The 23,192-nt window shown below is 41.1% G+C and overlaps 1 protein-coding gene and 1 long non-coding RNA gene across 2 annotated transcripts in view; one reads left to right on the top strand and one right to left on the bottom strand.

Moving 5' to 3' along the window:
- The window catches only part of LOC146678705 (uncharacterized), a 27,570-nt gene extending 19,753 nt beyond the window's left edge, over nucleotides 1-7,817 (bottom strand). The window contains exons 1-2 of the long non-coding RNA XR_014910715.1: nucleotides 7,697-7,817; nucleotides 7,334-7,452 (exon numbers count right to left, since the gene is read on the bottom strand). This is a non-coding gene — a long non-coding RNA (uncharacterized LOC146678705). The remainder of the gene's footprint in view (nucleotides 1-7,333; nucleotides 7,453-7,696) is intronic.
- On the top strand, nucleotides 3,190-22,501 carry alx4a (ALX homeobox 4a). Its single transcript, XM_085402656.1, has 4 exons — nucleotides 3,190-3,925; nucleotides 13,774-14,093; nucleotides 17,959-18,087; nucleotides 18,770-22,501. Exons 1-4 carry the CDS (start codon nucleotides 3,574-3,576, stop codon nucleotides 19,088-19,090), a joined length of 1,122 nt encoding a protein of 373 aa, XP_085258782.1. The 5' UTR covers nucleotides 3,190-3,573; the 3' UTR covers nucleotides 19,091-22,501.
- The last annotated feature ends 691 nt before the right edge of the window (nucleotides 22,502-23,192 follow it).

Here is a 23,192-nt window from a genome sequence, read left to right on the forward strand (position 1 = left end):
TAACCCCAACATCCACAGATATCTGGTAAGTCCGGTTAGTGGAATGAGGCGTCTGAAAAAACTGCACTCGCTGAAAGTGCCATTTCAAGGTCACTGACTATGACAACAGCCTTTTTCATTGTGCCATTAGGACAATGTCTTCATGTTTCACTGGGAAAGCAGAAAATTCATTAAATATAACATAATTACACAGGGCTTCCTTAAAAATTAGTCACGGCTGTGAGTCAGTAGACTCGTGGTTTCAAAGTATCCGGCTATAATAAATGTTTATGAAGAAGCTGCCGACTGTCTGCTGACATTTTCACTTCCTGAGTGGAATATTGGGCTTTGTATCAGTCCTAATTAAACTTTAACCTTTCAGTTCCATCTGCTACTTGATTTGAGATATGTTTTGAGCAATGCATTCACTAAGTGCACAAAATTAACACAAGACATGAATTTTACAGTCATAAATCCCCATTTCCCCCCCAAGTTAAGTGTGAAATTAAAGCTAAAGTAAGAGGAAAAAATGCTATAAATCATGGAATAGAAAAAGTCAGTCTTCATACAAAACTGCACGTCTTTCTGGTGCTGGTTAATGTACTTGTAATAACATGCAATTAAAACTATATTGGATTTGGTCAAATGAATTTTCATCAAGGGGCTCTAACCATGTGAACCTCATTATAGTTACTTAGTTAAACTTCTGTCATCAGTCGTCACTTCTCTCTAAAGGAATTTGACTAAATACTGGACTTTATAAAGACAGACGCAAGCCGAGTTTTTGGAAGTAAAATATGATCCATGAATGCATTCATTGTGTATGTGTGTGTGTGTGTTGTGTGCTTTAATGCTCCATTATTCACTGCAGGTGGGCCTACTGTTAGGGGGACGCTTCCACTCACGGTGCCAGAAAACTGACACGTAAATAATTTTTTAGTAGTGAGGACCACAATCCCACACGCTCTCGCTCTGACCTTCCTGGGCTGCAAAAAACAAAGAGTGTCCAAGGTTCTTGTAAGATCAGTTAGTAAAACTGTGGATACTTTTTCTGTTTTTTGTCCGCTGAATAAAAGGAGACCAGATTATGTTTGTGGCCAAAGCATGAAGCACCCTCTAAACACACCAAGAAAATTCAAAAGGAATAATAAATTATGCTACATTTCATCTTCATTTACAGCCATCACATTAGGTAATATTCTGACACTTAGGATACAAGTTTTTATCTCTGAAAGGATTCATTAATTAATCGATACTTTCTTGATTCACATGCAGTGCACAAGAAGCCACAAGCTCATCAGTTATCGTCAGGTTCTCTGCTAAGAAAAAGCCCAGACAGAAGTATACTGTTCTAGCAGGTTGACGATTAGTTTAAGTGATCATGAACTCTGGTTCACTGCCATAAATCGTCCTTCTGGCAAAAGAGGAGTGAGTTCAAAGCAATTAGATATTTGTTTGACAGCAAAAGATGCAACATAAACTGTTGTAAAGTCACTTTATCTCTTCCCTGAGGACAGTCGGTTTACAGCAGAGTGTGAGCCAGGTTTTCAGAGCATGAACATTGCATCAGACATGCAACTATGGACACCTTTCATTCTCATGGATTTAATTTGAAATCCAACCAAGTCAAAGAAGCAGATTTCTGCTCGTCTTTCACTCGCTTGCTTTCTTTTCTTCCCTCGGACATAAAACGCGTGTTTGCATGTGTCCACCATGTGTGTGGGACAGTATGAGCTTACTTGTGCCTTGAATGCAGTGTGTGTCCGCATATAATGTGAAGCGAGCAGTTCATCCGTCTTTCTTTCTGCTGCTTGCCCATAAGCTCTGTGAGTATATGCAAAACAAATGTGCACTCCACTGGAAGAGCAACTAACACACACACACACACACACACGCATATATATATATATATATATATATATATATATATATATATATATATATATATATATATATATATATATATATATATATATATATATATATATATATATATATGTGTGTGTATTTCCATTTGGCATGGGTGTCTATGGATAATGGAAAATATCAGTATTCAAAATATCCTGAATCAAATATAACAGACTCATTTTGAAGCTGTGATATAATTGGAGTAAAATGATCACTTTTTTATTATCATCAAAAATATTTTTTTCTCTGAGACAAATTCATAGCCTACAAAAATTTCATTCATAAATACAGCAGGGCTTGAATTGTACTGCACATGATTATAGGTAAAAAGCCATTATGTACTTAATTATTTGCGAATAATAATTATAAATGATAATAAGGGTCTTCCAAATACTGAGCTGTTGATTAAAGTAGGAAACCTCAATAAGCCAACAGGATGTTTTTATACTGGTCAGGTTAATAGAAAGGTTAGCTAAAGCAGACCGGAAATATACTCACTTCTAAGTAATCCTTAAGAACGGTCGTTGTGTAAGATGTTCAAGCTTTTATTTTATACACAGTATGAACACATAAAAAGACAAATTACATAAAAATATTATTTTACTCCCAAACTTTTCTCTGGGCGTAAAATTATATCTCCTATGTCATAAAAAAAACAATAAGGAAACTAATTCGAAAAATGAATTTTGAACTCTTTTATTCAGAGGAAAAGTATTTCTGGCATGCTATTAAAGCTGTCTGTCAGCATGACAAAACAAATATATTAATTAGTATCAGTAATAACTCAAATCTTTCGGTGGTTTGTGCACATAATCTACCTGGATGCTGGTGTATTATTTAGTAAGACTGTAATAATAATAATCGTATTTAACTGAAATGTAAAAGTCTAATAAAGCTAAAATAGTTATCGCCACAAATCAAACTGGGGTTTTTTTCGCTGAAATTAATAGGATGCAAGTGACTCCGAAACCCGTTTCAGTTGATATTTCAGAGATGAAAACAAAAAGATCTTTTAAAGCAATACTCGTGTTATTCTGAAGCCACATACTTGGACCTGTCGGCTGAATATGGATGATTTGCCCTTGATGAACCATTGCGAATGAAGGATAAAATTGTCCCCTCTCCGCCCCGGTGCCATCACTCGCAGGCTATATATTCATATCCAAATTGCTTTATTGTCACGTGTTAAGCCCCACGCCCCTCTTCTTGCAAACTCCTTTTCCTTTTTCTTTTTTTTTTAAGAAAAAGAAAAACCCAAATGAGCGCACTAACTCGTTCATGTCATCAACATAATCACTTGGGAGAGGTCTCGAAGGCAGGAGATCTGTGTCCCATCCTCTAAGGGAAGACGGGTTTGTGTAACTCTCCTCAAACCTGAGGGGAGTTGTGGAGTGTTTGGTCAACGACAGTGCTTCCTGGAAAAGATCTGAATCGTTTTATAACCAAACCCAGCTGCGGTCTGGTGTGCGCTGCAGTCTCCGCGTGCATGTATGTATGCGTGCGTGCGTGCGGATGTATATGTGTGTGTCTATTTTCATCTGAATGAGGTAGAAGGAGAGGAAGGGGTTTCTGCGCTTCCCTTTCCAATAGAGGGAGAGATAGGAAGAGAGAGGGGGAGAGAGAGAGAGACAGAGAGAGAGAGAGAAAAGTTTGGTCTTGTTCTCCCTTTCACTCTTTTTTTTAGGCATGAACACTGAGACCTGCGTTTCATACAGCGATATGACATCCATGGATTCATATTATAGCTCCTCTGCTGCGCAAGGTAGGGATCACCAGACGGACCACTTTAGGACATTCCCAGCTACTGATACCAAATACAGCCCCGCTGCCTTCCTGCCCAACAAAGGTCAGGGTTACGGAGAAAAGTCCAGGAGCCCCTTCCAACAGGAGTGCCAGTCATTGGATGCCGCCGCAGCTGGGCAAGGCACTTTCAGCAAATACCACCTCTTCATGCAGAGGTCTTCTTGCAAAACACCCCCCGAGGAGGACAAACTGCACCAGGAGAGGGGACACAACGGAGCGCTCATCTCTTGCTACGGTGAGTGGGGAAATAATTAAGATGAGAAAAAAAAAACCAGATCAGAGTTTTAATCTTGTGTTTTCAGTTTAAAGGGAAGAAACTGAAAGGGCCTGTGTATCAAAGGGCACGCTGTGCAAATAAAAGCTACCGTGATCGCTCAGCATCAGGGTGTTTTCTCCGGAGGGAGTCAGCGCGGCGTTAGTTTTACGTCTGATTTCTCGATTAGGCACACTTGCTTTGAACCTGTCACTCACTGCTCCGCTTCTTCCCACAAACTCCGCGGGTAGCTATTAAGGGTTTAGGAGATTTGATCACCAATGGCACGGATGCACAAGTGAACAAGCAGAGCGCAGATCGGCGTGAATGGAGGAGTGTTCTGATTAATCAAACCAGTTATCCAAAACGGGTTTTTTTTCTAACTTTCTGTCATCCGCAGAGAGGTGAAACTCAGAAGCATTAAAAGTGCCAACTGCAGCATATGCAGGCTCTCAAAGTGGCAGCGGTTCTGTGCGTAACGCGGTTAAGGAGAGCAATAATCTTCCCGACTATCAAATTGTCTCTTTGGCCATCAAAATTAAATTAGGGCGAATTTAATGCGATAATCTGCACTACAATCCTTAATATTGGAGTTGAGTCGGACAATTGAATTAACAGGTTTTCAGATGGCACAAATAGTGAGCCCCAAACTGATGATATTTTCATTTCATTGCACCGCCTGATTGGATCCAATTAGTTTAATTGCGAAGGGGCGCTGCTGTAATTGGTAAATGATGAGAGTGTGAATAAAACTTTGACCCTAGTTAGGTGGGCGGCCACTTTTAAACAGCATTTTCTCAGCGCATAAAACGCCTTTAACCTACAGCGAACTAAACGTAAGACGATATGGTGAACTTCCTTTGGTATTATCTGTTGTTCAAAAACAGGTACGTCATTTCTTGGTTAACAATAAGAAATACATATATATATATATATATATATATATATATATATATATATATATATATATATATATATATATATATATATATATATATATATATATATATATGTGTGTGTGTGTGTGTGTGTGTGTGTGTGTGTGTGTGTGTGTGTGTGTGTGTGTGTGAAATTAAATATATCTCTATCTCTCTGAATGAAATATATATTATCTGGACTGAGTTTCGTTCTCGCGCTTTCTATATCTATAGCTCAGTGGACATCTGTGCTTAAACGTAATAAATGAAATACTGTAATAAATAATAGAATAAAAAAAATAACCAAAAAAGCGAGCTAACGTTGCAGAAAATTAATAAAGCAAACAATAAAATAAATTCAAGGAACAATAATTGTTTGATGGGAGGCCTCTGTTGTGTCGCCTTTACGCATGAAGTCATCCCACCACGATCGTCCACAAACACAGTCTGTTTATCTTTTTTTTTTTAATTCGATGGGGTTTAGGGATGTTTTGACAGTTTCCGGATGTCGGCCTCTTTATAGCTTCACAATGTCAACAACATAGAACAGTCTTTTCAAAAAGGCATTCTGCTCCTTTAAAATGGCTCTTAAGCTTGTTATTATTCGTTAACTTTGGCGTAGATCTGATGGATCTAGAATAAAAATCGAAATAAAATGTTTTATGTAATGTTGTGAGCCGCAGTCATTAGACCGATACTTAAACTACACTTTTTTTCTTCAGTAAGAGCTATGAACTACTAAAGAACCAAAATCATTTTTATGATAAACTTATTTATATAAATACAAAAAAAACCCGATTATTGTGTTTTGTTTTGTTTTTAAATTAAAGGCTTAAAGAGGAATCTTGATATCATATTTGCTGCAGATACCCATAAAGAATTTTTTTTTCTAATGACATAAAATTTTATACCAGCTTTTCAGTTTCACTTTTCTTTGGTGCTTTATCATTTCACTTCCAGTTTTAAAAACTGGAAGTGAAAAACCTCTGTCAGGTTTTCAGGTTCTCGTGGATTCTGCTTCTTTCTGCGACTCAATACTGTCCAAATGCACAATGAAGAAAGCAAGAAAACAAAATCCATATCCACGCTATCAGTGCTCGGGCATTAATACGACTCAGATGTCAACCTTCTCTGTTTGCTTTTATTTCTCAGCTCAGGCTTGACCCTCAGAGAGCCAATCCTCCTTTAAATCTCCAGTTTGGAAACACGTGACATCCTGCTTGATATTTGCAGATCTCCTGTGTTGTTTTTTAAATCGGCGTTACAGTTGTAGAAATAAAATCTAATTCCCAGTTTAAACGCATAATTCCTAAAATACTGGAGGAAAACTGTGTGAGTCTGGGTGGTGCTGTGGGTGGTGGCTCCCTGTGCTTATCAGTGGCTGCAGGTTTTTCACTGATTTCTGCAGCGCTCACTGACTCGACATAAATTGAACACAGCAGTAAAAAATGCCGAACTCGCGAGCCAAGGGAAGAATTTATAAACGATCCCTGATGTTTTTATTGGAAAATGCTGGACTGTTTTACTTCCTGGCTCATTTCTTTTATCAAACCTGTATTTTACACACTAACTCAAATTGTCAGAGATTTGCTGTGTTGTTATAATTTGCGGCTTGATCCCTTCAGTCAAAGGTGATGTGATGACTGGTCTCCGAGCTGTCTGAAGCGCAGGCCAGCCATAATTGAGACACAGAGCTGCGTAACCGTCTAATAAACATTTACTTACATTAGAGGAACTGCAAACACGGCTATGTTGTTTATACTCAGCACACTGCCAATCATATTGTTACAGCAAATCAACAAGGCAGCTCTTGGAGCCCGAAGAGAGCTTTCAGCTCAGGCTGAGGGCTGACAGCCTGAGACCGACTGATAGACTGGGAGAAGAATATGAGAGAGAGCGCTGAAAGAGCAGTGTGTGGTTAAAAATACTGTTTGAAGGCTGATTTAAAGCAACAGTCAGGCTACATGTCAGATTTAATTGTATTAAAATATCTATAAAAAGAGCCAAAGTTATGGGTTCACATTCCTTAAAAAAATAAAGAATTAATTAAGTATTATTTTAAAAGAATCCCTCAAAATTTAATATACTGGGGAAAATATTCCATATGGAGATTAATGAGTGTTTCTGGACTACTGGATTTTTGTAGGTCATTTGTTTCACAGCATAATGTATATGATTTTACAGGCAAAATATTATAATATTTGCAATTTCAGTGGTGTATGGTTTTCCAACAGGTTAAACAAGCTGCAGAAACTTGAAACACTAAAAATAAGGGACCTTGAGAATTGGTAATTATTTTCCATCACAGATAATGCACGTTTTCTTTTTATAAAGAAATCTTGTCACCACCACAACCAGAAAAATATGCATGCGATTCACAAACTCTACTGTATGAAAAACTTTCAAAAATGGTGAAAAAATAGAAGTCTAGGGACCCGGTAGGTCACTTCGTAGTCTTAAAACAACCACCTACATGTCTTTGTGATCCTCTTCCTCTTTTGATGTGTCCATGTCTTCTCTCAGTGTCTCAGGGTGCTGACCTTTAGCTCGGCGTTCCTGCCCTCATGTGTTTGGAGAGGAGCGGGAGCTCCCCTGCAAGCGCACAGCAGAGAAAATCCATTTGAGGGCCCCCCCCCCCCCCCATCCGAAACGCTCTGGTGTCAAAACAGAGCTCTTTGCAACATTTAGAATTGGACTCGAGCTTTACACGCTGCATGGTTAACTACCCCAGCATGACAAAGTGCAGATGGTTGACAATTTAAAGGAAAAGAAGAAAGTTATTAGTAATCTGAAATATGTGAAATGTCGCACTGGAGGGATGAAAGAAGATGTTTACCTCATTTTGAGTTCTGATGGTGGAGAGTGCCAATCCAGAATCTGCCATCATAGGCTTTAGGCCATCCATATGATGAGCTTCATCCTTATCACCACTCAGTGACCTCCTCGTGCCTTATGAGTTGGAGTGGGGTGAGGGTTATCTTCTATTAGAGAGTAAAGGTGGTCATTAAGAACTCCCACCACATATCTTCCTTGTAGGGGTACAGGAGTTGAGTTTTTTCCTGTAATTTGTCACTCCTCTGTGCTGTTGCATGGAGGATTGCAGGCCTTCTTAGAGGAGATTTGTGCCTCATATACTTTTTTTTCTTTAGGTGTAGGCAGTAACATTATTCACTAAAGACATGCCGCTGTTGCAGTTGAAAGCTATAAAAAATTGCTGTTTGTTAAACTGATTTCTTTGCACAGCCAGAATTAAATACTGCTCTACTGCCCTGCAGGTATTAATATTTCATAACTTACACAGGCAGTTAAGGAAATTATCTTCAGTAGGACCATCATTTACATAATGCTTTCATTGCCTTGTGAGGTTTTGCCCCTGTACTCTTCAGCCTTTTTACATTTTTTATATGCCTTAACCATTTTTAGCCCCACTGCAACAATTTCACCCATTCGTAATGGCAATCTGTGCTGATTGGTTCGAGCAGGGCATAATGGGAACCAGCCACGCAGCCCAGACAACTGAGGCACACTTCAGCAACTCGGTGACATGAGTGGAGGTGACAAGGACTCAGGATCATTTTACCATTTAGCTTAAAGTTTGGCAGGGTAATTTACATTAGGCTCGGTTTGCATGGCCGAGTGAGAGCAGCAGGGCAAAAGAAAAAGGCTCACGAGGACCAGGACTTCCTTTGGTCTCTTTGTCACTGCTTCATGTAAACTGACCGCTTACGCAGAACTAGAAGACTCCAGATTGGTTCTGAAATTTTTTGTACACTTATTGTTTAGCGAGGTGAATTATGGCAAACGGTTCAAATTTCCAAATCAATAACTTGTTGGGTTTTTTTTCTTTTCAAGATGTTCTTCTGTTGTGATTTCTGCTTTTTGAAGGCCGGGCACTTTCTGAAACTCTGATGATGATGTAAACATAAAGTTCAACTAAAATACACACAAAAATAGATTTTTTTCTTCAGTTTATTTATTATTTATTCTACAAACCATATTATTGAAACTCTGTGGTTCTTTTTTTAATGTTAAAATTTAGCTTATGATTTGTGATTGATTTAGTAGGATTCCCCAGTTTTTCTGTCAGTGTCAGCGTCTTTTGTCGGTCTGATCAGTTGTGGTATTTGTAGTATTCCTGCTGCTGGGTAATTAATATTTCCTAATCAAAGAGGCGAGGCAGTTTGGGAGTTTTTAATTTCCAAACAGAGCTGCTGCAGAGCACTTTGTTAGGACTGAAGCATTTTGGATGTTTAGCTGGTGGAAACTGGTTGCACGTTGTGTTCTCAAATTCACTTGCAGTTATTGAAACCTTGAGTGGAAAAAAAAGCCATCACGCATGTTTTCAACACGGGTTTTTTTTTTTTTTTTCCATTTTATGTACTGTGCATTCCCACGAAAAAAACAAAACAGAAAAATGTAGACGAGCAAGCTCTTCGCACTCGGAAGGAATGTTCTGTTTCGATCACACAACAAAAACATAAGATGGAGGAAATTCAGTTTTGTTCCAAAGTCTGGGAGAAACATTTGGAAGAGAGCTGGTGGGTGAGAGACAGGGAGAGCGATGCAGAGGGGGGGTGAGAGCGAGAAAGACAGAGATTGCGTGAGAGGTGATTTATCAACCTTTGTCTTTATGGGATTTTTTTTCACAGTCTGAATTTTTCACAGCCTGCTGAGATGGCTTATTGCTCTGTTGCAGAGAGGTTAATGGCTACCTGTTGCATGGTTACAAACACTGAACAAACAGAAATGTGTTCATGCTTCTTTTGTTTAGTATCAGGTTTTCCCAGTGTACAGCAGTGGTGTAAAAGTGCATTTTGTATGTTTGTATGTATGTAAGCACCTGATATTACAGCAAAGAAACCGAAGTGCAGCAATATCCTTCCAAAAGAGACAAGGCCATGATCGCTTCATCTTCAGCAGAGGTTGAAGATGTTTTTGGACTTCTTCTTCTTCTTTCTTTTTTTAAATGATGTAAAAAAAACCAACACAACAACACGGAGAGGATCTCTTATAACATACAGCGGTAAATTGTCTGATCCACATATTTAATGCTTTCGACACTAAACAAAGTGCAGGAATATAATGAGGACAGTAAATGTGTTGGTTGAGACCAAACCCGGAGCTAAGAAAGGATATCAGTGATGTACTTGGCACGCTGCATGAAACTTACATTTAGTGCTGATGTGCTTTCAAACTGCTGAATATGTAAATAAGTACTCATTCTGTTTAAAGGTTTCATTTGAGTCTATTTGATTATACGACACATCGTCTCACTGTTGTGCAACAATTAAAAATACTTTAGCTTTAACTAAAAGTACAAATATGAAACAATAATTCATTACAAACAATAAGTCTCGGGTCTGTGTAATAAAATAATGACAAAACACTTTATTTTACACATTATATTGCAAATCTTTCATTTTAGCAGCAGTCTGCTTAGGTCTGCATTTGTGATCTGTTATGGAGTTAAACCGGATGATGAGTAAAACAAAGAGCATCTGAAAACAGCATCATATTTTACATCAATCTTTAAGGCTTTCGTTTGACTGCCCAGCGTGCACGGCTAGGCTCTTCTAATGACCCCAATTTAATTTCTCTTTCACAAATGTAATCCAAATATACTCTGCTAGTGTTTTTTCTTCTTTCTCTACTTTTTGAGATATTTCCTTTTCACTTTGAATGACACGTTGTTAATCCCTCTCAGCCTTCGTGGGGTGTATGATTTATTGTGTTTCCTCTTAACACACCACGCTGACCCCAGTCATCCCAGTCAATAAAGAGGCCAGGAAAAGTGCCCTGTCACTTTACAGCCCTGTTAAATTTACACTTTGATGCTGCCCCTCGTTTTCAGCTTCGAATTAAGCAGCCCACGCCACGTCCCCGTCTAGCCCATAAGAGCGTCTGTTGTGCCCCGATGGCCTTGCAAAATTGCAAGTGTGTGAGACGCAGCAGAGCTTTTATTCAAGTGTGTAACTGTGATTTTCTAAATCCCTCCTGATCTCGTTCGGAAGAATTTTCTGAGTTTTATTTTATGTGTGCAGACCGTTCCCTGTCCGCGCGGCACAGAGCTGCACAGTAATTTGAATCAGAATCAGAATCAGAATCAGAATCAGAATACTTCTGATTCTGATTCTGATTCTGATTCTGATTCTGATTCAAATTACTGTGCAGCTGCACAGTAATTTGAACAGATGCTGGCTGGTAGAGTCACTGCATTGAAAATAGAATATTCTGTGGTCGTGGCTAAAAACATCTTCATGGCATTTTCATCTAAAAGAGAATAATTCTGGTGCGTGCATTTGCTGGACTGTTCTGGCCTACGTGAGTTAGAGACGCTGCGCGCAGAAGTGCAGGTTAAGCTAAAACTGTGAGAGAACAGCTGAAGTCATGAGCACTGTGATAGAGGTTTTGATGGAGCACATGTTTTTCACAGTCGCTCCTTTCCTGCCTCTCTGAGAGGAGATTTGATCCTGACAGCACTCTTTGCAGCCAGTCTTTCTTGTGCTCTCTCTGCATATGGCATTCCCTGCAGGAGGGCCCACTGCTCTTCACCTTGGGCAGTGCCGGAGTGCTAAAGAAGATTGCATGGATAACAAGCAGGAGATTGTCACGCGATATAAACAATTGCCTTTGATCAGTGAGAGGCCTCATGATTTCAAACAGCCTGACAGCTCTTGCTTTGCAGGGACTGCGGGTGCAGGCCAGGGAAATATGATTAAATAACTGCATAGTATTTATGCTAGGAGAAAACACATTTTCTCCCTTCAAGCTCAACAGGGTATGTTAGTCATGGACAGTGAGGCAATGTTGGAAGCACTGGACCCCCAGCAAGCGGTCTGCACCAAAACACAGCTCCTGAGCCCATCAGGGGAGGCCAGATTTCTCTGTTCTCTGAACGTCGTAGAGCTAAAACGCATCTGGTCGGATGCACGCTGCAAACCGTGCAGCAAGGCAGGTTTTTACTTTCTTCCGTTTTCTTCTTCTTTGCAAGGCTGAATAAAATAAAATAAGAGCCACACAGCTTCTGCTGTCCAGAACAGGCCTCAGTATTTTTTTTTTAGTACCAAGCCAAATGCTTTGCCTGGTATTAATTGGAAAAATATGCTCGTTTTTATTATTCATATCCCTGCAAACAAGATAAGGATTGTAAACTATGAATTTGGTCTCTATTAGCTACTGACAGTCCAGCATTGTACTCGACAGTCAAGAAAACAACTGCAGCAAAAGTAATAAACAGATGCTCGCAAACTTATCTCGTAAAAATGTGTTAGAAGACAGAATTGAGTAGAGAAAGAGAGAGGGGAGGGAATCAGGGTCCCTTCAGCTCACCTTGTAGTGCATTACCCAAAATGGCTCTGAGATGGGGTCACTGGGTGTGTGTGTGCATGTGTGATGCCTTCTTTGCTGACCGAGCGCTGAGCAGGAGCTCACACAAACGCACACACCTCCCACTTCTAACCTTGCAAATTCTCAGATGAGCGGAGACGTCCTCGTTCCTGAAAATAACTTTGCCTCAGAAAAAATCGACAAGCAGGACGGTGCCGCACGGCTACTCTAAATCATGGTGATCAATCCGAATCCCCCCCCCCCCCCCCCCCCCCCAATGGCGGGAATAGTTATTAACCAAGAGATGTGTTCACAATTGATTAGATCAGCGGGGCCCCAAAAGTCCTGCCAACTCAGAGACATGGCTGTTGAAATTTATGATCAGCTGAGCCATGAAGAAAGAGGGAGCGTGTTTGTAACTGAGACAGAAAGAAAGCACAAAGATCTCTATCTTGCTTGCATGGCAAGAAGCCGCTCTGCAGCTATTGCATTTTGACAGTTTTGCTGCCAGGTGACTTTGCAGCCACATGACAGACTTCAGTTACACATACGACTAATATGAGGATAAAGTATTCTGTGTGTGTCTGTGTGTGGGTGTGTGTTGGATTGGAGGTGGTTTAGGAAGGTAAAAAAAAAAAAAAGAGTTGTAAAGAAAAATCCAATTTTCTGACAGGCTCAAATTATAGCCTGAGTTTCTGCTCCCCCCCCCCAGACAAACACACTGACGCGCACTCTCGGCTCTGCACACCAGCGGATTTCACAAGTCGCAGAATTTCCTCACAAAGAGCGAGAAATCCCTTTGTTCCACCCAATCAAACCCCATGAAATATCACAGCGATCGAAGGCATAAATCATCATTTATGAACACGCTGCCAGGAGCCATGTGACTGGGACGTTTAGTAGGATAGAGGATCAGTCATTTCTTTCATTTATTTACTTTTAAAGGGTGCTGAAAAAATGAAAAATGTTTGTCCCAAGTGCCCAGTGCTGTAATAGATTATATCTATCTGACTTTTTGAGAGGGTCTCAGATCAGAAAACGTTTAATATCAGCATGGCTCTAAGGGGAACAGGGCGATTTGAGAAAACCAAATAAGGCCACGCTGATAAATAATAGCATTTATCTTTCAGTAGCCGTGGGCGTGTGAAATACGCGGTCTTAAAACTCCATTTTTCAAGAGCAAAAATGTTGCAAAACCAGAAACCATTTCAAATCTTTGTGCCAATAAGAGGAACAGAAGAAAGGCCGGGGCAATAAAAACTTTCATCTTGTTCAAACTCCTCCACATGTGATTTGAATCAGTGAAGTGTGAATTGCTTCCTTAAATTCTGAATAATAGCATTTGGACAAACACCGTTAAAAACACATTTATTTTATTAAACTAATATATCTTCTCCAATAAAACATTGTGTGTCTAATCGTCAAGTTACATCCTTTTTGGGCAGTGTTATGTAATGACTTTTCTTTACAGGCATTTGGGGTTTAAAAAAAAATCTGAACTTCAGACATTCACAAATATCAGTCCTGATACAATTATAGAAACACAAACCTCTCCTAACAGTTTTTAACCTTTTCCTGACTCACTAGGTAAAGACAGTTCTGGTCTGGCAGATTCTGACTTGGCCCCAGACTCCGACCCACCTGGAATGGACACCAGATACCTAGCTGTGAAGGATCAGGGCGTCAAGGCGGCCTCTGATAGGACACCAGGCACTGACTTAGCGAGCCCTCTGGAAAAGGCTGATGGTGGCGAAAGCAACAAAGGCAAAAAGAGGCGAAACCGCACGACATTCACGAGCTACCAACTGGAAGAACTAGAGAAGGTTTTCCAGAAGACACACTATCCTGATGTTTATGCTCGAGAGCAGCTCGCGCTCAGGACGGACCTGACTGAAGCCCGCGTGCAGGTACTGCAGCACACTCAGCAGCAGCTGAGGGGGAATTTCGCATGAAGCTAAATGGGTTAAACAAACTGCAGATAGAGCTGGAAAAAAAGGAAACACTGCACTTTATAATAACACACTGAGGCTGATTAAAAAACTTTATTTAGGGTGGTCGTTCAGTTTTGTGTCTTTAGAGACGTTAACTTCTAAATCAGAGGTGTAAAAAGAAAAACTAAGCTCTTCCACAGCTGAACATCACAACCTCATGGATCTTTGAGCATCTGCAGCTCGACACAGATAACGTCACTCACAGAACAACATGAGAGATTTATCTGGTAATGTGGGAGTCAGGGGAGAGAGTGGGGGAGTGGGAGCTAACAGAGGCCAGGGGGGCCCAGGGGGTAGCTGAGGTTTGAGCTGCCTGGGCCTCATATGTGCAGTTTTAGGAGCGCAGACTTTCATCAACATATGAGGAGACCCCTTTGACGCCGCTGTTTCTATTCCCCCCCCCCCCCCCATCGCATTTGCACCTAAACGGTTTAATTTGCTGAATTTCTGATTTTAGCTTTGCCAGCGTTTGTCTGGCTTGAGGTGTCTCACTGGCCCGGTTATGACTGCTTTGATACATTCCAACATTAATGGGCAGAGAAGGAAACCTTCACTGTTTCTGTGCCATGTCTGTGTGTGGTGTATGCGTATGACTACAAAAGCCCCTGGATTTTCTCTGTTTTTCTTTCATTAAGTTCCTCTTCTGACAAGAATGTGTCCCTGCTGTTGTCTCCGGGGGTAAGGTGTGAAACTTTTCCCGTGGGCTTTTAGTGAGCTGGAGATTTATATGTGAATTCATATCTATTTGAAGGCATGTGATGTCTTCCAACAATGTACGGAGACAATATTATGGATATAGTTTTTGATGTGCGGGGCTGTCATACATGGGATGAGATAAGAGCTGGATTAAAACCAGTCTTCGACATGGAGTGGTGGCCAGCAAATTTCCACAGCGAAACGCAGGAAGTCCACGCAGCCAAAGGGTTATAACTCAACCCCGAGTCGCTCAAGGTATGCTGCTCGGCTCTGTTCTGCAGCTCGCGCTATCACGGACCTGCCCGCTTCAGATGAATGCAGCTTTTTACAGCCCTCGGCTCTCCCAGTGGTCTTCTTAAACGCTCAAGTTAAAAAAGATAAAAGACACGAGATGCCTTGTCAGTCAGAGAACGGGGCTCTGTGCTCCACACACGCACGCACAAAAAAGCCCTCACAGCTCATCATTTCAACATCTGGAATGAAAAAACCAAAATGGGAAGAAAAAAAAAGTTGATCAGCTGATAAAAGAAAAACAGTCCACGACGGCTTTTAAAAACCCTTTGTTTAATTATAAAAACAAAAGACAAAAATCACTGAGAGTCCATGCTTAGGTTCGTTGCATGAAAACAGGGGGCTTTCAGTTAAACAACATCAGGGATCGGAGTTGTTTGCTTTTTCAGTCTTGGGGTTTCAAAGGAAGAGAGTGAGCCCAGCTCTTATATACAATATAGGAAGGTCAAAGGTCAAGGGTTTCAATAGCATCGTTGGTTCTGAGAATCAAGATGGCATCTAGTGTGGAGTCACCATCTCTAACTCACAACACTGATAAAAATGTATTTTTTCTATGAAGCCATTTAAAAAAAAAAAATGAAATCATGTTTACACTAATACTGTGATTTGAGCTGCGTTCCTTATGGCGACAGGTTAAAAACCTCTAAGTATTGTTTACTTTACCTTTACTTAAAAATAAAAATAGGACCTAACAACATTAAGACTTAACAGGTCTTGCAACAGTATCCCTGCCAAGACTGTTAGCCTTTGAGTTAGCGGGAGGTACAGAATAGGAAACACAAAAGTGTTTACAACATAGAAATGAAACAGGATAAAGCTTCACCTTCATATGGAAGCTTGTTTCTGCCACTCAAAAGAAATGTGAGTTAATGATCTCAAAAATCTTTCTTACTAACTTCTGAGAAAATTACTCAAATATAATCTCGAGTTATTATGTCCAAGTTTTCAGATAATAGCTTGAAATTTGATTTAGCATTGCCTGGTAAAAAAATAAATAAAATAAAAACAAAAAGACCCAAACTTTAAACCAGATCCAACGAGGGCAGTGAGGGTCAACTTTAGTTGGCAGGTATGACTGCTATAGCTGTCACCCACCTTTATCATTATGTTTTACACTTTTTACATTTCAGGCAAATGATTAAAGGTAACGCTGTGTTTAACTGCATGTTAAACCAGCAGCTGAAAATATAATGTTAGTTATTAATACCTTTAATATAAATAATATTAATGGTGTTAGCAAATCCTGTGTTGCTTTTGATCATGGCCTATTACAAAACAAGGCTGCAGCAATCTTTTCCAGCATGCATTACATTCCCAGTTCAGTTCTACATTTCTTTGGGTTTTGTGTCCACTGCTTGTCCTCATCTTACCTTTAATTGACACAGGAAATAAGACATTATGTGGTGGGAGGAGGAGAAACGAGAACAAACTCACATTTAATGAACAACAACACCGCTCAGAGGCGCTTCAGCGATATTATTGGCGCTTAAGAGTGTTGGAAAACCGAAGCCAGGCTCAGCCTTGGATTTCTTTTTACTTTGGCTTGGAAGCTGACATGAGTGACAGCAGAGGCGGGTTATCAATCCTCTGAGCCAGTCTCTCACTTCAAAGTGTTTTCAGCCCCATACAGCTCTCCTGCCGGGGCCAGTTTGGTATTTCTCTGCTCTTTCTCTCTGGGGCAGTAACATAAATAAAGCCTCATTGAAAGTCCACCAGCTACTTAAGCTGTCAAGGTCTTTACCAATTACTGTCACAAAGCAGCGTGTGCAACGCAAAAATATGTTCTCGCTGTATAATAGCCAACAGACTTGGCACGAAGCAAAGACTGAGCAGGTTCGAGCTGCTGGCGACACTTATACTGGGCCTTAGAGGTAGCACACAAACATTTTTGGAGTGTAATTATCGATATTAGTCCAAAAGAGCCAGCGTGAGCTTGCCTGGAGTTGAGCATCCTGAGTTGGACAGTGTAGAAGAGGATGCATTAAAACATAAGGGAAAGAAGGATTATGCCCTTTGGTCTGTGTGCTTCTTTAATTTAGTAGGGGACAGCGTCAGAAAGCCAGGAGTTTTGGCTTCAGGAAATTAAAAAGCAAAATGCAAACAAACCTCAACTTATAATCCCATCTCACCTTTCAATGTCCTTTATTGCCTGCATAGATTTATAGTAAAATATCTGGGCACAAAATGTGAGAAATCCCATCGGAAGGTAACTTTTTGGTGCCGAATTTAAAATATAATCAGTCCAGGCTGGTAGCTGAGAGTTGCAAAGGAAATCAGGTGACCTCTAAAGCGTGCCAGAGACAGTGATGATAATTTAAACAAACTAATGCTCTCGATAAACAACGCCATCGGGTTCAGACGTCTGTTTTTGGCGGTCAGCATATAAGCACTAAGGTGAGACGGAGCTCTGTGAAGGCAGCAGCACATTGTTTACATGTTTTATCGTCATTGTTGTCTTTATCATCTATAGGATTGTGTTCATTATTATTACAATTAAAACTAAAAATAATAATTCCTTTCTGCTGCAAGTTTACACCTAAGTTTGAATTTTTGATATGCTTCAAATAATACTTTCAGCCATTGGCAGTCTACCCACATAAGGGTCGTTTTCCCATTTGAAATGGAAACTTAGATTTGTATCTATAGAAAAGTATTTCCTTTAGATTTGAGGGGAAAGCTGCTGTTAAGAGTTCAGGCTCCTCTGACTGCACACTCTGTCCTGGATGAAAGTAAAGAAAACCTCAAGTGTTGCTGGCGGTTTTTGTGATATTTGGACCTTTTCCTTTCTCTGCAGGTGTGGTTCCAGAACAGGAGAGCGAAATGGCGAAAGAGGGAACGCTTTGGCCAGATGCAGCAGGTCCGAACACACTTCTCCACAGCTTACGAGCTGCCTCTCCTGACTCGTCCTGAAAACTATGCTCAGGTACAGTGTGAGCTCTTTAACACGTGTTCTTTCAGACCTCTCTCCCCCGACCAAAAGCTAAACGTAGACAGGGGTGATTTTTTTTTCTTTACTGCTATGATCCTAATTTCTGCTACAGACTGGGAATGATTCGCTTGCAATAAAATCAACTTTTAATTGCCTTCCGTTGCATCAGGAAAGTTGCTGCAGGTGGCAACAGTTAAAAAAAGAATCTCTTTTTCAAGGAGTTGTTGAACATTTTTGAGAAACTTGGCTTTTTTCCTTCATAGTAAGATTATTTTTAAGAAGAAAAAGGGCAAAGTATGTAGCACATTTTGTACGAAAGCACCTCTGTAGGGTACTGATTAACATGCTATGCTGTTTTTTGTCTAATTTTTTCAGGAGGTTCACAGTTTACCAACATTAACCCTCAACAAGGACACAAATAACTAATATATGTACCCTAATTACAAAATCCCTTAAGCATGTAAGGCTTTAGATTGGACTGTGCTGGGTTACAGGAATTGGCACTTAAAGATAAGGAGAGCCAGATAAATGAAAAATACACCTGCACTAATCTATTGTATACACAAGTGTTCGTGGGTTAAACAGCCAATGTAGTCTTTGCTTTCTTTGAGCGTGCATTCAAAATAATGAGGTGTGTGACTGCCTCACTCATGTTGATTTTCCAACAATATTCCAGATCCAGAACCCTTCCTGGATCGGCGGCAGCAGCGCTGCGTCTCCTGTGCCGGGCTGCGTTGTGCCCTGCGACACAGTGACTCCGTGCATGACACCTCACCCCCACTCTGCCAGCGGGGTGTCTGATTTTCTGGGAGTACCGAGTCCCGCAGGTCACGTGGGGCAGGCTCACATGGGCAGCCTGTTTGGAGGATCTCCTGGCATGGCTGGAGGCATCAACACTTACGATCTCAACATGGACCCCGACCGCAAGTCCTCCAGCATCGCCGCTTTGCGCATGAAAGCCAAAGAGCACAGTGCAGCCATATCTTGGGCCACATGATGTGTTGACACATGCTGGATGACGGGGGACCTTGTTGACCCCTGAAAAGTCTAAACAATCCCAGAATGGAGTAAGGGGTGGCACTAAAATCAAGGCAACAGTGGCTACCTTCAAAAATGCTGCAATCAAATTATGTGGGGAAAAAAAGAAAGAGATAAAGATTTGGCAAAATTGGCAGTGCCATGTTTTTGGTGGCACAGCAGTGAGTGCTGTGGAAGCCCAGTGAGAAGGTGAAGGTGTGCTGTATAACAGGAGTTGCAGTGTAGTGCTGAAGATAGGCAAATATATATATATATATATTAAAAAAAAAAGATGCTAGAAAAAAGTTCAATTAATCCAAAAAAAGAAGAAAAAAAAGAAAAGAAACATCCATGCACTTATTTGCTAACACAGACACAATTTCTATTTGTACAGAGCTTTTGGTATGTTTGTTTTGGTGCTGTTTTTATTCTGATCTTGTTATTTAAAATGTCCCCCTTTTTCCCTTTTTTGCGTCATTTAATTTTAAGTTTTGATTTCACAGCTAGTTTAAAACGCATTCTGAAAAAAATCCCTTTAAAAAACCTCCATACATTTTACTCTTTGTCAGCATTAACTTAAGTCATGCCGGTGCTGAGATGACCATCAATACAAGCGTCACAGTAACCAAATCTGGGTATGTTTTCCAGTGACTGAAAACGTAGACAGGGCTCTTCCCTCTAACATTACAAAGTAAAACAGATGAAAAGTGGTTCTCTTGAGTATGGCCAAGGGTAAAAGATCCACCTGCTGCACTAACCCAGCCTGCTGATGCCCAGAGAGGAGGAGGAAATGGTGTATGGGAGTACGAGAGGGGCACAGCAGGCCTGCTGCTCTCAGGGTTGAAGAGCCTGGGAGCGCCAGCCTCCAAACAGATGCAGCTCTGTTTTCAGGAGAAAGACTCCAAGTGGACATAACTGTGCCCCTTGCATTTCTAGTCTCACAGGTCTCAGAAAGAGAAGTGCCTACCAGTCAAGCCAGACTGCCAGAAATAACACAGGAACCAGCAGAAGCCTCTTTTGAAACAGAGCGGGCTACTGGGGATAACACCGTGTGTTGACGCTCTTAAGCACTGAATGGATGTCAGTATTCAGCAGCCTTTTCTGGACTTTAACAAGCCTGCATTTGGCTTTCAGTGCAGCGCTGCCATACATGTCATTGTTACTCTTCCTCTTCTTTTTTCTTTTTTTTACCATCATCAGATCTTTCAAAGTACTCCATCACCCTGATTAATGCATAGTGACCTCTGTGGTTCTGTTTAAGGTTTTGGCCCTGTGTTCCTCGTGCATACATGAAGATTCAAGTGTATTTGGACCAGAATGTGTTAAAGCTGAAGTAAAATCAGGGTCTCCTTTGCACTCGGTTGCAATGGGCCGTGACCTAGGACAACAAAAACTCTCAAATTGATTCTGTGTGAGTCCTCAGCTTAACTCCAAATATGTTTGGGTTGATGCCCCACTAAAGTGTGTACATCAGCTGGGTTCTGTAGTACTGAGTAAGCTCGGGTCTCTCTCTCGGATCCAGTTCACCTTAATTATTTGACGCTGTAGCATAAAACAAACTAAATGGCACAAAATCCACAGGTGCTTCGATGATCAGTCTGCCATCTACAGCGAGGTGACTGATGGGAATGAGGTTAAAACTGGCTGAAAGTTCTCTACAGCAGAACAAGGCAGGATAATTGTGTCCATCACAAAGTTGTGACATGGAGACGAGGATTAAAGCTACAAAACTTTGGTCCTAGCTTCATCCGTTTTTGACCATATTTATAAACGTTTTTTCCCCCGTCAGATACCAACATGACAGGTCCATGTCTTCCCTCTGCTTTCGTCTAGTTTACTTCTATCAGGACTTAAGCACTATTCCCTGTGTCTGTGTCCTTTGCCCCCACGAAAAGAAGTGTAAGATAGAGGTTGACCCAGCCAGATACCTCATACCTTGCCTGGGATATCATTCAAATTTTTAAGCATATTTAAAAAGCAAACTTCCATTTTTCCCTGGTAACAGCATCTTGCAGTGACAGAAATAGCCAATGAGCTTTTCAAGTGCAGCAAGATGAGGTAATACATGGCTTCCTTTGTTTGCAAAGCTTGATTTAGGCCTGAAGCATAACAAAGGGTTTCATGGTCTCAGAAAGCAAACCCGATACCTTGTGGTACCACCTCGAGGCAGAGCAACCATTGCTAATTCCCTAAACTAAACCACATTCCCTCTCCTCCTGGGTAGGTAGGTAAGAGAGGTGAGGTGCGGGCTACAACCTGTCAGCAGAGCAGATCGCCCTCAAGTTGTCCAAATCACCTCCAGTTTCACTCCTCTGTGCAAATGCGAGGCATGTGCATGCACAGAGGACATATCCCAGAAGTGAGAGGGTATCCTTGCGAATCTGAACATGGGGCCCCCTGTGCTCTAGCCTAGGGGTTGGACGGAGGGCGAGCTGTGAGGGCGTCTGCTGTGTTCCGGTGTTCTGGGAAAAGGACAGTGCACACAGCTGCGCTCAGGGGGTAAATGCAAAACAAACATGCCTCACACATGCTTCCCCCTCAGCTGTCATGGCTCTGCTTTCAAAGATCTACTCCCCCCTCCCCAATCACACACATTGCACTGCGCCTCTCCCTTCGCTCACTCCCACTATGTCCACCAGCCCCAAGCCGCAGCCCCTCATCGCAGGGTCTGAGGCACAGCCACACAGGCAACTGAGGAAGGCTTTTTAATTAACACTGAGCCATGTGGAGGCTATGGACTGCAGTATTGTGTGTCAGGATGGACAGGACTGTCTGTCTTCTAGTTGGTCTAGCTGGATGCAGACATACTGGCAATGAGACGCTCAGGTTTACCGTTTTCTGTGCATTCATGAGAATCTCCAGTGAGGTCTTTAACATATGGAAACCAAAGATGGACAGTTTTTACCACTTTAAGTAATTTCCTACACTTACACAAAGCCTGTTAATGCAAGATTCAGCTTTATATTTAAAAAAAAATCTCTCTTGTATGCTGCACAACTCCAGCCTTGAGTGATAACGTCCCCCTTTCTCATTTTTCTAATACTACTGAAGTCAGGTAATCAGTATAGGAGTAAATATATGATAAATGCGTGCTGTTGTGTGCATGTACAGTGTTGTGCGTGCAGCTTGAAGTGTCATAAGACTCGTAAACATTTTACTAATTTGATGCCGTTTTATTTTGTGGGACAATTTATAAATATTTGAGTGTAAAACTTCTCTTAAACTTGGTGATGATCTGTTTGTATTCCTAGTGTTTGTGGACATTGTTTTCTCATCATGTTATTCTTTAATTTCCCCCTCCTACCAAGTTTGTGTGGCTTTAAGCTGTCTTTGGAAATGAGAGTATGAATTTACTCATGCTTGTGTGATTAAAATACCATAAGTTATTGTACTTTGATTTAGAGTCGCTGTGTTCTGAAATGCGTAACAGCCTTAATAAGGTGGAAGCAGCAAAACAGTAACTGCTCCCTGCAGCTTCTCAGCAGACCGAGACTTCCAGAAAACTCAAACGACTGCAGCCGCGGTACATCCTCCTATTAGCACTCGAAGATCGCTCAAGTCACTCCGAGTCTCAAGAGAAGTCTTTCAAGATGTCAGCTAAAGGCGCTGGTTGGCCAGAGAAGTGTCTGAGGCTGTTGAGAAAACCCATAAAATTTGCTCCGTCTTATTACTTCGCACCACCGTGCCAAAATATTGTGTCATCCCTGTAGTCACATTGTGAAATCCCCGTGCGTTTCAGGTCCTTTGAAGGGACAAGAGTGCTGAAATGAGATCGCGCAACCCACAAGACTATCACACTAATTGAAGCTGACAAAAATACGAACTGCACCCTTTTGAACCGCTGACATTGAACAGGGTGGATTAGGCAGCTATATTAACAACAGGTGACAGCCTGGAGGGAACAGTGGATCGGCCGTGTCACGGAGGGGCTGATCTGGACAGTCACAGATTACAGCGCGAGGCAGACGTTAAAGAGGAAAGTGTCTTTCCTCATCTTCTTTCCCACCTCTCTTGAACATCGAGGAAAATAAAAAACAAAACAAAACTGTGGTACATGGTTGTGCAGGGTTTTATTTGTATTA

The sequence above is a fragment of the Rhamphochromis longiceps genome, linkage group LG1, assembly GCF_057381845.1.
Source record: "Rhamphochromis longiceps isolate RC_006_pf linkage group LG1, R_longiceps_female_GT1.1, whole genome shotgun sequence".
Lineage (NCBI taxonomy): Eukaryota > Metazoa > Chordata > Actinopteri > Cichliformes > Cichlidae > Rhamphochromis > Rhamphochromis longiceps.

What these genes read in the sequence shown, in the direction of transcription:
- alx4a (XM_085402656.1), top strand. Translation starts at nt 3,574, where the DNA reads ATGAACACTGAGACCTGCGTTTCATACAGCGATATGACATCCATGGAT. An exon ending in TGACTGAAGCCCGCGTGCAG is followed by an intron (nt 14,094 to 17,958) that starts GTACTGCAGCAC and finishes CTTTCTCTGCAG; the next exon opens with GTGTGGTTCCAGAACAGGAG. An exon ending in GTCCTGAAAACTATGCTCAG is followed by an intron (nt 18,088 to 18,769) that starts GTACAGTGTGAG and finishes ACAATATTCCAG; the next exon opens with ATCCAGAACCCTTCCTGGAT.